General features: G+C 31.3%; 1 protein-coding gene, 1 long non-coding RNA gene and 1 pseudogene across 2 annotated transcripts; all 3 read right to left on the bottom strand.

Moving 5' to 3' along the window:
* Window positions 1-1,609: 1,609 nt before the first annotated feature.
* On the bottom strand, window positions 1,610-5,135 carry LOC120173497 (annotated as a pseudogene).
* Window positions 5,136-6,651: 1,516 nt separating this feature from the next.
* LOC120173520 lies at window positions 6,652-7,302 on the bottom strand. The gene is made up of 3 exons (XR_005521069.1): window positions 7,082-7,302; window positions 6,862-6,994; window positions 6,652-6,755 (listed from the first exon to the last, which is right to left on the bottom strand). It is a non-coding gene; the product is annotated as an uncharacterized LOC120173520 (long non-coding RNA).
* A 7,280-nt stretch (window positions 7,303-14,582) lies between these two features.
* Window positions 14,583-15,972, bottom strand: LOC120173496 (indole-3-pyruvate monooxygenase YUCCA2-like). Its single transcript, XM_039180648.1, has 3 exons — window positions 15,314-15,972; window positions 14,996-15,244; window positions 14,583-14,924 (listed from the first exon to the last, which is right to left on the bottom strand). The coding sequence occupies exons 1-3, from the start codon at window positions 15,941-15,943 to the stop codon at window positions 14,583-14,585; spliced, it is 1,221 nt and encodes a 406-aa protein (XP_039036579.1). The 5' UTR covers window positions 15,944-15,972.
* Between the last annotated feature and the right edge of the window lie 540 nt (window positions 15,973-16,512).

Below are 16,512 nucleotides of genomic sequence, written 5' to 3'. Positions count from 1 at the left end.
TTGTTGCATGATATTGTAAAGGGAGAATCATCTATTGCAGGAATGTTGTCCTGAAGCTATTTGTTTATTTTTCTCTATCAAGAAATCTTTATCAAGAGAGGGAGAGAGAAGGTTAATCTATACTTGATTTCTCTCTTCTTGAAGAGCGGCAACCTCTTAAGAAGTGAATTTAGCCATAGATAATGATTTAACTCTGTGTGTGAACTCCCTACTGGAAACAATTAAAACCGATAGCCAGTTTAGAAAATTTATTGACGTCTGACTATCATCAAATGTAGTCTCTTAGATATAAGCTAATCAGCAGCCGAAATGTCAAGAAAACTCAACTTGCCAACCAAATTGAACACTTAATGTATTCCACTACAGGTGGTGCAAACAAATGTCCAGAAACTTGTGCAAACATATTGAGGCCCCTGTTCAGTTGACAATTAACAAATAACAACAATATAACAAAGAAAGTATAAGCACTCCAAAATCTAATCATACAAATAAAAATTATATTCAGTTTAGCATAAGGAAAATGCTGCAAAAAACATATTTCAACAGCAAAATCACCAGAAGCAAAATTTCAGGAGGATATTCAAACAAATATTTATGGAACAAATAGAACTTCTCAAAAGGTGTAATAGTAAATATTCCAAAAATATGAAAACGTTAATCAGGTTTTCTGTTTGTGAAAAACTGATTAAGTAGTCAAACACATACATCCTATCTCACTAGACATAATCTTAGCAGCCCATCTTATTTTCCATTTTTTAAAAAAAAATTAAAGGTTATTCTTCCATTAATGCAGGGATATAAATATAGGAGTACCAATAATATACCATAAAAAATTGACCACAAGCATTATTGATTTCCCCAACATCACTACCGCAAATGAGCAATCAATTCAAAGTCTATGTATATCAGCAAGCACATTTATAACTAAAACTGAACCATTATTTGATGAACAATTCCCAGAGTTATATTCTATCAACCTATACCAGGATACAACAACACACTTATCAAGTCCAAAATCATGAGATCAAAACATAAACAAGAAAACCATACCAAACTGTTGCAGTTAATACATCTACGATTCTTCGGTTGTTTGAGAAGACCCCGAATTATTCGCTCATTCTTCTCATCTTCCTTCACTCGACTAGCCATCGCCGCTTACTATATGAAAATAAGCAAAAGGAAAACCAGAAATCAAAAAAAAAGAAAAACAGAAAGTAGATATGAATTGTCTCCAAATCATCATTAATCACAAGCAGACACAAAAAAATACCAATCCAATTAACTCCAAATTTTCTTATTCGACACTATTATCATTTCAATAAAAATTGATTAAAAAATAGCTTCACTACACTGCAAAGCAAAATGAAGCAATCTAAACTACAAATCATCATTTTCTTGTGATAGTTAAGATCTAAACTAGAGTCCTCCATAACGATGAAGAAATATAAGATAACCTCACAAAGGGAATGCCATTATCACAGAGCACTCATCGAAATCTTGATGTGAACTAGCAAAACTCACAACCCATATATGATTCTCTAATCCTCGAGCAGTTTTATAGTTAACGAATCAGATCGAATGATTGCATTTCCTTCTTTCTAACAATTCATCAACTTGCAGCTATAAACCTTTGCAGTGTACCATCATCGACCACAGCTCTGAGATCTAAATAGTCAGAAAGAAATAAGAAAAGTGAAATCAATATATATATATATATATGTCTAATATCTAGAAAAACAAATACTATGGAGGCAAAGTAGCTAACCATCAAAGCCTCCAATATGTTTGCCATTCACAAACACTTGTGGAACAGTGCTTCGACCTATCAAATCCAGAAGGACATACTAGATTTTACCTCCATCGTCTAAAACAAAAACTCCACAAGTCAACACGTCATCTAAAATTACTCTTTTTCTACTCACGCACACACATACAATAAATGAATCAGAAGCAGATGAATAATATCTACATAGATACCTCGGAGATCAAGCTCTACAACATAAGGTTTCTCATTTAGCTCATTGAAAATCCTCTTGGCACGAAGGCAATACCTACGAACAAGACAAAAGCGAAAGAATTAGGAGCATTCCATCATATTATCTAATCATAAAACCCCCAAGAATTGAAGTTTCAATTATACTTTTGAAGAAATACCCATGAAGTCAAAAAGTCGAAACAAGATTGATTACGCTATCCTGATTCTAAATCATGAACATTGAAAGGTTGAAACAAAACTGTAAATGTAAAAGAAATGGAGAAAAAATGGCATACGGGCAATAGGATTTAGAGAACATAACAATCTTGTTGGAGAAGATGGCGTTTTGGAGAAAAGGAAAATGGAAAAAGAGAAAAAGGGGGAAGAAGCAGCGTGAACTGATAATTATCGAGAGGGAAGAAGGGGGAAATGATGAAAATAATGAGGGGGAAATTAGAATACGACTCCTAAAGATGACACACAATTAAAAGTGTACTGCGTGTTTTTGTAAATTTTTTGGATTATGACTATTAAATATGACACACATTATTGTAAGTCATAAATCGTTCAGATTTTAAAAATCATGACATTTTTTTATGACACACATGTTTTGCAAGTCATAAATTAGCTTGTTTCATCGTTCGTGTGTCATTAAAGGTATATTTTCTTGTAGTGTAAGTCTCACTACGCTTTAGAATTAATATTTTGTTTTCAAATGCTTCTACTACCAAATTTCTCAAAATTTCATATTCAGGTAGTTTGCACTATATTCAAAGAAATATTATTCTGTATCAATCTACATACTTAAAATTATTCCATTAGTACCAATGAAAACTAGACTCGAATAAGAATCTAACCATATAAGGCACTTCTTGTAGTTCAACTTGTACGATTAATAGCAAGTTTTCAAAGTTAACTGACATAAGCTGTTTTGAGCAGAATCTACTGCCCTACTTACTAGCCTATCCTCAATTAAAAATTCATATCTTTTTGTATACATCTCAAAATCAATATCCATTTGATCTAAACAAAACTAGATGATATGATCCCGGATATGTGTTCTGAGTCATATATGATGTTACCCGATCGTGATTCTAGTAAGAACTGCGCAGTGCTTTGATTAAAGACTGAAAATGCACAAACAACGTTACAAGAAAGAAATTGATATAAGTAAATTGAAAATGAAAGGTTGTAGGTTATGATAAAGTGGTTTGAAGGTGATGGAAGAGTGATGGTTGTTGTGGTTTAATGAAATGAAGGAAAGTGGGGAAAGTGTAGTGGTGATAATAATTTATAGTGTGGAAAGAATGGAAGTATGGTGAAGTTAAAAGATGTTATGGCGTGAGAGATGAATGATGAAATAAAAAGAACGGATTGTGACCCGCTAGCTATATGGATCTAGGAACCAACAATATACAAAGATGGAATCGAAGTGATAGAGGGTGGAACGTGACCCACTAGCTATAGGTGAGCTAGGAACCAACGTTATAAAAAAATGAAATGGATAAAGCTTCAAGATTGACAAGAAACCGATAGAGTTCTAGTTCAATAACTAAATGAAAGCAACCTTTCAAAGAGTATATTAAGCAAAAAGTTTTAAGTACAAATTCCATGGAGGTGCCTATTTATAGTATTGATAGGCACCATATGAAGAGTTTTTACAATTAAAATAAAACAATCACCTAAATTCAATTGAATTCAATTAAATGACTTACCCTTCTTATTCTTTGATGACTGGCCATGTAGATTGAAAATGTATGGATTAAGCTTTAATTTGAGATAATTCTAGCCTTAAATTCGTCCAAAAAGGAAGGGTGACTCTTGGGCTGCCTTGCTTTTCTTGCAAATGGAAGAAAATATGATAAACGAAGTCATAGGATGAATATAGACATCCTACATGTCCAAATCAGCTTGTCTCTTCAAATTCCTTGATGATTTTATCACTTATTTTCGTGGTTAAATGAAATAAAATCAGTCTTCATTGCTTGTTCCCTTGTAGAATATGATCAGCCTTCAAAAGATGATAAAGGCATTGAATGCTAAGTTTTGAATGCTGGTTATTGCATGTCCCCTTGCTTGAACGTGAATGGCCTTCAATGGGTGATAACATCAACCTTGAATGCCTTGAATTGGTGAATTAAGATGGCCATCAATTGCTTGTCTCTTGGTAGAAGATGAAAGGACTCTTCCTTGGCTCAAACTCATCCAAATCATCCTTGTATAAAATTCCCGTAATGAAAATTCCAGCCTGCATTGTCTTCAGTAAATCGATCATATCTCAAGCTCCCGTTATCGGATTGAGGTGATTCAAAAGGCGTTGGAAAAGCTAAGAAATAGAGGAATAATGTAAAAGTGTTTTATGAACCCAAAAAAGTATCACATCTAGAATTAGAAGACATTCTGACTAATATTCTTGCATCTGTTGAAACCGTTCAACTTCTCTCATGCACCTAGACACAAAGGTGAACTTTATTCAATCTTTAATTGAAAACATGCATGAAACAATTAAGAGTTAGTCTAATAAATGAACTAGTTTGATGAATGAACTAGTTTAATTAATGAACTAACTTTATTCAATGAACTAGATGCGTGAATGAAGTAGCTTACTAAATGATCTAAATATGCATAAATGAACTACTTCCCTAAATGAACTAGATGCTTTAAATGCAATGCATATTTAAATGAACGAAACACTTATTAAATGCAATGAATGTCATGCAACTAATAAAACTCATGCAAATTCATGCAATGAATGATATCATATGATAAGCATATCCTAAGAGGTAAATACAAACATATGATAAAATATAGTGCATAAATGAGCAGGTATAGGATGAAGTAAGGTAGAACTCCCTTTGAATCAGCCTTGGTGAACTTCAATGATTTAATCGGACCAAGATGAAAGTTAGGGTTGATTAGGATCACATCACTAGACTAATATACAAATCCAATGGTATAAAATTCATCATATAATTATTTTTGTGTAATTTATGGTGAATTTCTAAACCTATTGTTCGAATCACAATTTCTAAACAACTTTACCTAATTAGCATCCTTAACTCAATTCCATAATTCTATAAGCTTATTAAATGAGCCTAGAGGCTAGAATCATAATTCACATAACATTAGGAGTCACTACTTACCGTAGTAACTTCGTCATTGGCTCATCGCAAGCCAATATTTTTTGTGATAACATGAATACAAATTAAATGCACTCACTTGGTGTCCTTAGCTTGCAAACTTCCCTTAGAATTTCACATTCCATCCTTAAGCTTTTCCTTAGCTTTAATATTGCTTGATTTTGATTTCAAGCACACAATCTAAATGAGCATCATTACAAACATATTCAAATTCAAACCACATGTTAGAATCTTACTAACATAGGCACACAATAGCAAATAATTTCCTAAAAATTCTTTCGTTGCTCATTCGATACTAACTCCATGTCACAACATAATTGTTGACCATAACACTTCAAATTGACTATTCAAGTTCCTTTTTATCCAAATTTCACATAACATTTTCACTTAAATTCCCAACTTTTCCATATTTATGATTTAAGCCTCAACTTTTACCAACTTCCTAAAATAATCCAATTTCACATTCTAACATCAATTTCCATACTCAAACATTAATTTCCAGCATACTACATCAATTATTGCACATTTACACGTTAACCCATAAATGTCGAATAGGTACCCCAATTTTCCAAAAATTACAAAATGGTCCCCAAATTTTTCTAAGGCTTGTAGAATACTTCCTACATCATTTCCAGCCCCTACATAATTTTTCCAAAATTTTTCTCATCCTCCTTAGTGTAGGCCGAATACTTTGAAAATTCAAGACTTGGTTTTTCATGATTTTACTCGATTTTGATCCGATTCGAGCATGAAATCAACCTCTATTCAACCTTATAAAATCTCTACAATCAAAGCCCTAATCAAATTTCATCATAACATAAACTTCCCTAAATTAGGGTTTAGGCTAAAACCTCATCAAAGTATTTCTAGGAAGTTTTGATCATCATACAAACTTGGAAACGATTCTACGACCACAAAAACATCAAAATTCAGCATCAATTCCATAAAACCTAATATGAACATAAACCCTAGAATTTGGGATCTTTGAACACAAGCAAGATTAGTATGCAATAATGATACCAAATGATAGCGTTTTTCGAATAAAACAATTTTTAATTTCACGGCTTGATCCAAAATCCAAAGAAAATTACTCAAAAATGAAAAATAAAATTTCTCTTACCTTAATTGGCTTAAATGAATATAAAATTCATTTAATGAAAAATGTCCATTTTACCATTAATAAAACTTGATATTTACCTTCATACCAAGCTACATAACTCTTATCATCTTTATAAATTCAAATATAAACAAATTATTTTACCCTTTACAACTTTGCCCATGCCATTTTCCAAAAATTTCAATATTGTCATTTTCATCAAACGGTCCAAATTGAACATGGAAATAAATTATCAAATTCAATACTCCATATTATTTTCCATCATTTTAATATGTGTAAATAATATATCTAAGCTTAATTTAATGCCCTTCAAATTTACTTAAAATTTTTATTCGATCCGATTTACCGAATTTTTACAAGACTTTAACACTTACAAGCAACCATTGTCAAAGAGAGACAAATAAAACAGCCACTCATACCTCAGCTTTTGTATGACCGAAACATGCTTCGACACGAAATCACAACATTTCTCAATAAAATCATAGCAAGACGAAAGGAGCAATTCAGCTATATATCCTTCCACCTGTTTTATGTCCATAAAATTTATTAATCAGTAAAACGAAAACATGAATAATTCACGTATTCAAACAAGTCTGCGGAAACATATCCAAATCATATAAAAAAATCACCCTGCCGAAAGCATTAATATCCAGTCCATTAGCGAGCAAATCAGCTATATCTTTCTTCAAAAACTTAAGCGTCGCGCTCCTTTTCCTCCGTATCACATCAATCCGACTTTTTATCACTTTAATCAATGATTTACTGGACGAAATAAAATTCTTCAAATCAATTTAAGTATCCAACAAAACTAAAAAAGCGAACAATTAATTTAAAGAGAAAGTAAAAAACCTTTTGAGGCAAAACCACGGCCTTAGATTCCGTCCAGCATCTTCGATCACTGATTTACTCAACTCGGAGGAACGATTCGTCTCAAACAATTCAAAACGACGCCGTGAATTCAAAATGTAGATAAAGGGAACACAAGATCTGCCATTAAAGAAGAAGAAGGGAATATGCACTTTGGCTAAGCTTCTTCACTGCCGTTTTCTAAGCCACCTTTTTCATTTTTAAACAAACACTCACCAACAGGTCCACTGTTATCAAAAGGGAATTGCGCAAATTTACACTTATAGCCTTCAACTCTCCATTCAATTTTCCGTGGATCGATCATTTCAAATTTTAAAGGTAAAAATGCATAAAAGGTTCATGTACTTTTAAAAAAACTAATATAGCCCTCGTATTATTCTTTCTCATGAAAATAAACCCAATGTGATCCTTTGACTAATGTTTGTAGTCGTTGATTTTTACGATACTGATGTAGCGATTCATGGTTCTAACATGGCGGTCTACGATGCTAACATGACAATTCATAGTGGTTGATAACGTAGCGAATAACATGACAGATAAGCTGAATTGGTAACTTAAACATGACAAATAGATAGCATATTAGCATTGTGGACCATCACGTCAGCACTGTGAACTGTCTCGTTAACACCGTAACGATCAAGGATAGAAAATGTTGGTCAAGGGCCACATTGGGTTTATTTTACTGAGTTTGAAAGTCACATTGAGAGAAAAAATAATACGATTGCCACATTGGTTTTTCCAAAAACACAAGGACCTTGATGTCTTTTTGCCAATTTTAAAAAATGTGAGGGTAGTTCGTGGGAATTAACCGTTTCCAATTTGGTGCCGCGAAGGCTGTAAGTGGGGTATATCGTGACCGTTGGATGAGAGCAGCGAATCGAGGAAGATTTGCTTTACTTTGTTCTAATTACGGTTTTAGTCCTTTTACCACTAAAATTAAGGTTTAATCTCTTTAATTTAAGGTACGTTTGATAAAGTTTTCTAAAAGAAGTTTTAGTTAAAAAAAAAGTTCATTTTTCAGTAAAATTAATGTCAAATGGATAAAATGAAAAAAGAGTCCAATAAAAACGGTGGTTTCAAACCAACCGTAAAGACTAAGATTTCTAAATTTTTCATTTTCAACTTTACGTTTGAAAGCAAATTATAATTTTACAATTACTAAACATGAATTCCAGTCAATTATGTATTTATATTTTGTTTTAATAATTTAATACTAATCACTTTAAAAAATAATTTATTTTAATAATTTAAAAATAAATAAATCTATAACTTATATATTAAAATATTAATAGTGAATTATATAAAATATATTTTTATTATAATTATATTTTTTGTTTGTATTTTTTATATTTTTATTATAGTTTAAATTGATTAATTCATATATAATAATATTTTTAAAATTTATTATAGTTTAAATTATACGATTCATATATAATTTTAAATATAATTTAAATGTTATATTTTTAATTTACAATATAACGTATATAATGGAATTTATCTTTTCAAACTCACTATTTAACAGTAATCCCAAATAATTAAATTATAAATTGCACTATTGTACAATACTTTTAAAAATTCGTTTCTACAGTACTTTTAAAAGTCATATTTTCAAAAGTTATACTAAACTAGACCATAGCAAAATTTAGTTACACTTCTTTTATAAGGCTTAATATTGCTTAAATTATACTTAAAATTAACTTTTGGTGTCTAAAGAATTTTTTTACTAAAAATAGCTGCATAATGTTTTCTTCGTTACACTTTTAGGTACCTACTATTAAAAGGAAAATCGTTAAGTGACGTGTCACTTTTATATATTTTTAAATAAAAAATTTATAAAAAAATTTAAACATGACACAAGTCACTTAACGTTTTTTTTTAACGATGGACCCCAAAAGTATAATGGAAAAAACATTAGATGTTTATTTTTAATGAAAAATTCTTTATACATCAAAAAATCAAATTTGAGAATAGTTTAGGAGCTTATTTTTTATATTAAGCCTTTATAATATTATTATATGAAAAAATGAAAATCCTAGGTGAAAGTATGTGTCAGGTCCCTATCAGGGTCGGCTCTGGGCAGGGGCAAGATGGGCACCCGCCCAGGGTCCATAATTTTAATTTATATTAATTTATTATATTTTAATAAATTAAATTAAAAATAGGACCCATAAATATTAATATAATATTTTCTTAATTAATGCAAGAGGGCCCATAAACTTATTTTACTTATTTTCTCATAGTCATTGTTAAAAACTATATTAATATACTAAATTAAAAGTAGGGCCCATAAATATTAATAAACTAAATTAAAAGCGGGCCCATAAACTTATTTCTTATTGACTTATTGTTCTCATAGTCATTATAACGTTAAAAACAGGGCCATAAATATTAATAAACTAAATTAAAAGCAGGGCCATAAACTTATTTGACTTATTATTTTCATCCTAACGTGTATGTCTGGGTTAATCATAATGTTTATTACAGTTACTTTTTATTTCCTATAAATGATAGGAGAACATTGAAGTAAAATTAACTTATTTCTTATTGTTCTCAATTTTCAATTTCTCATATTTCTCACGATTCACAAACACAAAATCACAATTACTTATCATCAATTGTGGTCATTGAATATATTTTTAAAATCCTAAGTAAGTTCGTGTTTCCAAATTCTTTTTATTTTTATTTTTATATATTTCTAAATTATAGATAAACTTATTCTCTTTTTTTGTTTCATAAATTTTGGATATAAAATGTCAAATGGATATGCAAATACTTCATTTCCTTCTAAGTTCAATCATTACGGTGTTGCGAATTTGGCGTATAAATACTTCGATCGAGGATCTTCCCATTTACAGTTGTATGTTCTTTTCTACATTAGTTGCATTGTTATATAATGTTTCCTAAAAAACATTTGTCTGGTAGTGAAAAAAGAAAACAAATAGATGATTTAATAGAATCACAAAAGGGAGCTCTTGATAAATTCTTTAAAAGTGGAGTAGGAGAGCCTTCTAATGAAAATTTAAATGATATTGCTGGGAATTTAAATAATCTTGATAGTTGTTCAAATCTAGGTGTTACTATTGCAAATTACCATGATATCCTAAATCATATAGATGGTGACATTTCTAATTTAAATGTCCATAATCATGCACAAAATGAGTCTAATGTTGAAGATGTTGGGATTGACCAACACATAGTCCCTGCTGTGGACATTTATGATCCTAGAAATTGGAGTAATCTTGATAATAAATCTAGAGATATTTTAGTTGAAAATTGGCCTATAAGAGAACTGAATTTGAAATTTCCCTTAGCCAATAATTCTAGGCATTTTTCATATGCTTATTTTTCTAGAAAGTTGAGTAATTGAGAGATTACCGATAGAAAATGGTTGGTCTATTCTAAACATGTGGACAAAGTTTTTTGTTTTTGTTGTAAATTGTTTACAAAGCAAAACAATAAGGGTTATTTAGCAAATGATGGATTAAATGATTGGAAGCATCTTAGTGAGAGACTCGAACAACATGAAAATAGTATTGAGCATATGACTAACATGAATATTTGGAGTGAATTAAGAGTGAGATTAAAAACTAATCAAACACTTGATAAAGGTTTACAACAAGGAATTTCAAAAGATAAAGAACGTTGGAGGCAAGTTTTAATAAGAATAGTTTGTGTTGTAAAATGTCTAGCTAAAAATAATTTAGTTTTTCGAGGATCTAGTGAGAAAATCTACGATGAGAATAATGGAAACTTTTTAGGATTAATTGAAATGAATGCTGAATTTGATTTGCCTATGCAATACCATATTAAATGTATTCAAAATGAAAATATTCATTATCATTATCTTGGTCATAACATTCAAAATGAACTAATCTCTCTCTTGGCCCATAGTATTAGAACTTCTATTCTAAAGATCATCCAGAAGGCAAAGTATTTCTCTGTTATTCTTGAATGTACCCCTGATGTAAGTCATCAAGAACAAATTACTCTAATAGTGCGATGCGTAAATATGTCAAACAACAAAGTAAAAATAGAATAGTACTTTTTAGAGTTCTTGAAAGTGGATGATACATCTAGATTGGGGCTTTTCAATGAATTAGTAAATACACTGCAATCTCTAGAGTTGAACGTTGATGATGTGAGGGGCCAAGGATATGACAATGGTTCTAATATGAAAGGAAAACACCAAGGTGTTCAAAAGATATTGCTTGAAATAAATCCTAGAGCTTTATATATGCCATGCGCTTGTCATAGTCTTAATCTTTCTCTTTCTGATATGGCACATTCTTGTGTTAAAGCTATTTCTTTTTTTGGGATTGTGCAACGTATATATTCATAGTTCGCAAGTTCTACCAAAAGGTGGAAAATTTTATGTGATAATGTTCCGGAAACTGTGAAATCTTTATCTAATACCCGATGGGAAAGTCGAATTAAAAGTGTCAAAGCTATTAAATGTCATGCTCCTAAAATAAGTTTAGCTTTGTTACAATTATATGAATATTGTGGTAATGATGCAAAAGCAAAAAGCGAAGCAGAAAGTTTAGCTAGTGCCCTTTAAAGTTTTAAATTCTTACTTGGAATGGTTATCTGGTATGATATTTTATTTTCTATCGACATGGTAAGTAAGAAATTACAATCTAAATCAATGTGCATTGAAATAAGGGGTTCGAAGCTATTATAGATATTGCTAAAAGTCTTGCATTAGATATGAACATAGAGCCAATTTTTCCGACTAAGCATCGTATTTTTAGAAAAAGAAAATTTGATGAGAATGACCATGATGAAGAAATGCAATCAGCATAGGAGTCTTTTAAAGTTAATTATTTTTTTGTTGTTGTTGATATGGCGGTCACTTCTTTGAAAGATAGATTTGAGCAGTTAAAGATTTTTGAAAATTATTTTGGATTTTTAATGGATTCTATAAGGTTGAAGTCATTGGATGACAATAAATTAAAAGAATGTTGTAACAATTTTAAGATTATTTTTTCTCATAATAATTTGTCGGATGTTGATGCAGAAGATTTTTTTTTCTGAAATGAAAGTGTTGCAATTGACTTTGCCAAATATATTCATGTCAGCGCTTGAAGTTCTTAAGTTTGTTAAAGCTAGAGATTGTTATCATAATGTTTCAATTGCTTATCGAATCTTATTAACAATGCTGGTAACAGTAGCATCCGCGGAAAGAAGTTTTTCAAAGCTGAAATTATTGAAGAGTTACTTGAGGTCAACAATGTCACATGAAAGATTGAATGGGCTAGCTATGTTATATATTGAGAAAAATATGTTGGAAAGCATTGATGTTAACACTATCATCAATGATTTTGCATCAAGAAATGCTCGAAGGCAATGTTTTTTATAAGTATTTATATGCTTAAATATGATTTTGACATTTTTGATATTGTAATGAATTAATATTTATTTAATTTAATTAAAATTAATTAAAATTTTATATTGCATATTTTTTAATATTCTTTTAAATTAGAGCCCATTTTTTTAATTTTGCCCCGGGTCAAGAAAAAGTCAGAACCGGCCCTGGTCCCTATGTGATAGGAACCGATTCAATTGAGTCTATGTAGTACATAATAGATCAATATAGTCTCTTTACTATGGGAATGGTTCAAATTAGTTATTTGATTTAGCATCCAGATGAGGTATTGATTTAGTGATAGAAAAACTATTTTTGAGAATTTTAAAGTTTTAAGTTTACATTCCTTATGTGTGTGAATTTAGTCCATTCAATTATTAATCTATATATTTAATTCGGTGTTTGTAATAATCAACTTTGATCATGTGATTGTAAAATTTAATTTAAAACAGTAAAAGATAATTAGTAATTTCAATAATAACAATAATTGAGTTGGTCAGCTAGGTTAATCTCATTCATATAATAGTTTGGTTAGGTTAAGTCCCATTCCTAGAATTTGCAATGATTCATCACTCATACTGACATTTTTTATTTAATGAGATTTTAAGTTTTTATCAATTTTATTTTTAGTTAAATTAAAAAATAAATTTTTAAGATTAAATACTCAATAAATTTATATTATTTTTTAATTTAAATAATTAATATTCAATATTAACTCCACCTTTGAAATATGAAATGACTTTATTTTCTATAATTTCATAATTAATTTATAAAATTATCATGATTTTCAATTGAAACTAATATACGCATAGTATGTAGTAATACGAACACCACATATTTTTATGAAATGTGTTTTATGTTGCAAACCACTTAAACATAGAATGGAAGAAAATATGAGCTTCGAATTGCAAAATGTACACTATTAGTTGTTCCACTCCGTAACCACCAACCTGCCACTACTAATCAGCCTGTCTTTACAACAAATCACATTACTATGACAATTAACATTATAGTAATAGGAAATATTCACACTTCCGAACACCATACTTATCCTTTGGTAATCAAAACACCATACTTACCGAGAAGGATATCATGCCTTGGTTGACAAGGCAACCATGTGCTCACAGCATCTTAATGTTGAGCATTTTGTTTTGCATGTCGACAGACCCACAACGATAATCAAGATGGTTGTGCCAACTCATCTTTATAATATATTTATCATTTACAATTATAATTTTTAACACCATAATTTTAAAATATAATATTTTTTTAAAAATCAAATCACAATATCCATAACTACAATTTCATATCGTAGCCCAAATTTAATACTATGGTTTACACACGAAAATGAGTGTTGCTTCTTCCTACATAAGATGATAGTTGTTGATACGAAGTTTAGGGTTGGGTGGTTATGTCCATTTCTAGAGATGCTAAAGTGAACAAGGTCTCCCTAGTCCATAGTGCTCCCCATCTATCCACCTAGGTCATGCTTTAAATTATGTTACTTTCAATAAATTATCTTATTCATCTTTCAATTTTTAAAACAATTTTATTTTAATAATAAGTCTTACAATTTTATTACCATTGTTAAATTAATATCTTATTTTAACCATTCGGTCATTGAATTTCTAACCTCAGTTGATATGATCTGTATCCCATCAAAATAAAATTATTTTAACCATCTTCAGGAACCGACAAACTTTTTTAGCATTTAAGCTATCATTTCCGTAGAGGTGTAAATAGGACATCTATCTTCGTTAACTGATATAGTTCAATTAAAAAGAAAACTGAACTTGATTTGGTAATTATCAAAAAGCTCAAACAAGTACGTCGAATTTGAGCACTAAAATACCCAACTTGAATGGCCGGCGAGCCTAATCAAGTCTTTAAAATTGTATATATTTTTTCATAATATTAAATTATGTCTATGCCTTTATCGAATAAGAATGAGCTTAATTGGGATTGAATTGAGTTTTAGTATAAAAAATGGTAAACAAGTTTAACCAACTGCAAGAAACTAGCAATGTGCTTTCAATATTGAAAAATGGGAATATTTACAACTAGGAAATCAACAAATTATTAGCGTTTCTTTCCTTAATCATAATTAGATTAGTGAAATCATGATGATGATAGAGTTGGTGCGGTGAAGTCCATGAACTCGAGGGGCTCAGCCCTCCACTCAAGCTCAATATCTTCAGCTGCCCTTTGAGCAACGTAGGAAGCACCGAGCAAGCCTCGTCTTGTAAACCCTACAGCATATAACCCATCTTCTCCTTTCCATCCCTTGGGAAATGGCTCCCTTGGCATCCCATCTTTCTCTGAAAACAAATCTGTTCCCTTCAACCACTGCGCTACATTACTTTTGTAGCCAGTCGCCAGAAAGATGGCATCAAACCTCTCTTTCCTTCCGTCCACAAACTCCGCCCCATGGTACGTTATTCGTTTTATTCCCGGATAAACCTAATACGTCATTCAAGAGGAATTTAGTTCAATTAACAGCACACATTATATCAAAGATTTGTATACAATACCTTAATGTTTCCACTCTTGATCTTTGCTATTGTCCCAACATCCAAAACAGGTGTCTTGCCGGATATGCTCTTGAGTTCTAGGGGACCAACTTTTGGAGGATGGAAACCCAATTTTTCGGTATCTCCGAGCACGAAACTCGACACGAGGAGCACTAACCGATCGATGAGACGAATGGGGAACCACTTGAGCATCCACATGAGCAATCCAAATGTTGATATTCCGAGCATTTCACGAGGCAAGACGTGCACCTGCAACAATGACTATTAAAAAAGGGGCTAAACAAGAGATGATTATTAGAAGAAAGAAGCAATGGTTACCGAATCTCGAACGACGAGTGATGTGCGAGCATTGAAGTTGGCAAGATCCAAAGCAACTTCCATGCCGGAATTCCCACAGCCAACCACCAAAACATCCTTCTCTCCATACGATCTCCCGTTTCTGTAGGAGCTTGTGTGAAGTATAGGCCCATCAAAATCATCCACTCCTTCGATGAAAGGAATCACTTCATCAGCATTCTCCCCAGTGGCCACAATGAGCCACTGCGACACATACTCAATCTGTTCTTGTTTCAGCCCCGAGGCGACGACTCGCCAAACCCCATATCGATTATCAAACTCCGCACTCACTACAGTTTTATTAAAAACGGGGTCTAAATCAAAATGGTTCTTATAAGACTCTAAATATTCCAGAAATTGGAATTTGGTCGGATAAGAAGGGTAATCGAGGGGGAATGGTAGGAAGGGGAGATCACAAAATTTCTTTGGAAGATGAAGGCAAAGACGATCATAGGTTTTCAGGTTCCACAAGGAAGCTATGCAATCAGCCCTTTCGAGGATTAAGCTAGGGATACCTTTCCGTTTGAGACAAGCAGCAGTGGCTAAACCGGAGGGCCCAGCACCGATTATAATAGGACATGTCACCCACAAGCAACTTGTTGACTTTGTCATTTTTTCTTGTTAACGATGGCGGTGGACACTTTTGCTTCAAGTTAATTAACACTCCATGAGCACCAAAACACCAAAATATAAGGTGCAAAAAACGGATAAGTGATGCTTGAAAATCGGTTTCTGAATGTAGACCGAATATCTGGTGACGATGACGTGTTTTAATCTTATCTATAAACCAGATTCACTGGGGAGAGAAAATGTTTCTGCAAATTCCCGGATTTTTGGAGGGATGATTTGAAAGAGTCCATGAATATCTACAAGCACGATGCGATTGTTATGGTTGAAAAAGCCGAGTATAATATAAAATATTAACAAATGCATTCAGTTACTATTTATTTCTACCGTTACTCATAATCTTAAAAATATTTTACCAGAATAATCAATTATTATAAACTTGTACTGTTGTCCCATAATTTTAAAAATGTTGCATATATATTATTTTTTTAATTGGTGAGTTAATTGTAGCTCCTCCTTATATATAATCCTCTCATTATTATGTAATAATAAAATATAATAAATACAACTATCTTATCCTTCATGTTATAATAAATACATATAAACATAAAACT

This window comes from Hibiscus syriacus, unplaced genomic scaffold (assembly GCF_006381635.1).
Source record: "Hibiscus syriacus cultivar Baekdansim isolate YM2019G1 unplaced genomic scaffold, ASM638163v2 tig00111954_pilon, whole genome shotgun sequence".
In the NCBI taxonomy this organism is placed as follows: domain Eukaryota; kingdom Viridiplantae; phylum Streptophyta; class Magnoliopsida; order Malvales; family Malvaceae; genus Hibiscus; species Hibiscus syriacus.
The sequence above is the reverse complement of the archived record's forward strand: the minus strand, read 5'-3'. Positions and strand labels throughout refer to the sequence as shown.

Excerpts from the sequence above, each read along its gene's own strand:
- LOC120173496 (XM_039180648.1), bottom strand. The coding sequence starts at position 15,943 with ATGACAAAGTCAACAAGTTGCTTGTGGGTGACATGTCCTATTATAATC. Across the intron at positions 15,245-15,313 it reads CACTCGTCGTTCGAGATTCG|GTGCACGTCTTGCCTCGTGA; the intron begins GTAACCATTGCT and ends TCATTGTTGCAG. Across the intron at positions 14,925-14,995 it reads TCAAGAGTGGAAACATTAAG|GTTTATCCGGGAATAAAACG; the intron begins GTATTGTATACA and ends ATGACGTATTAG.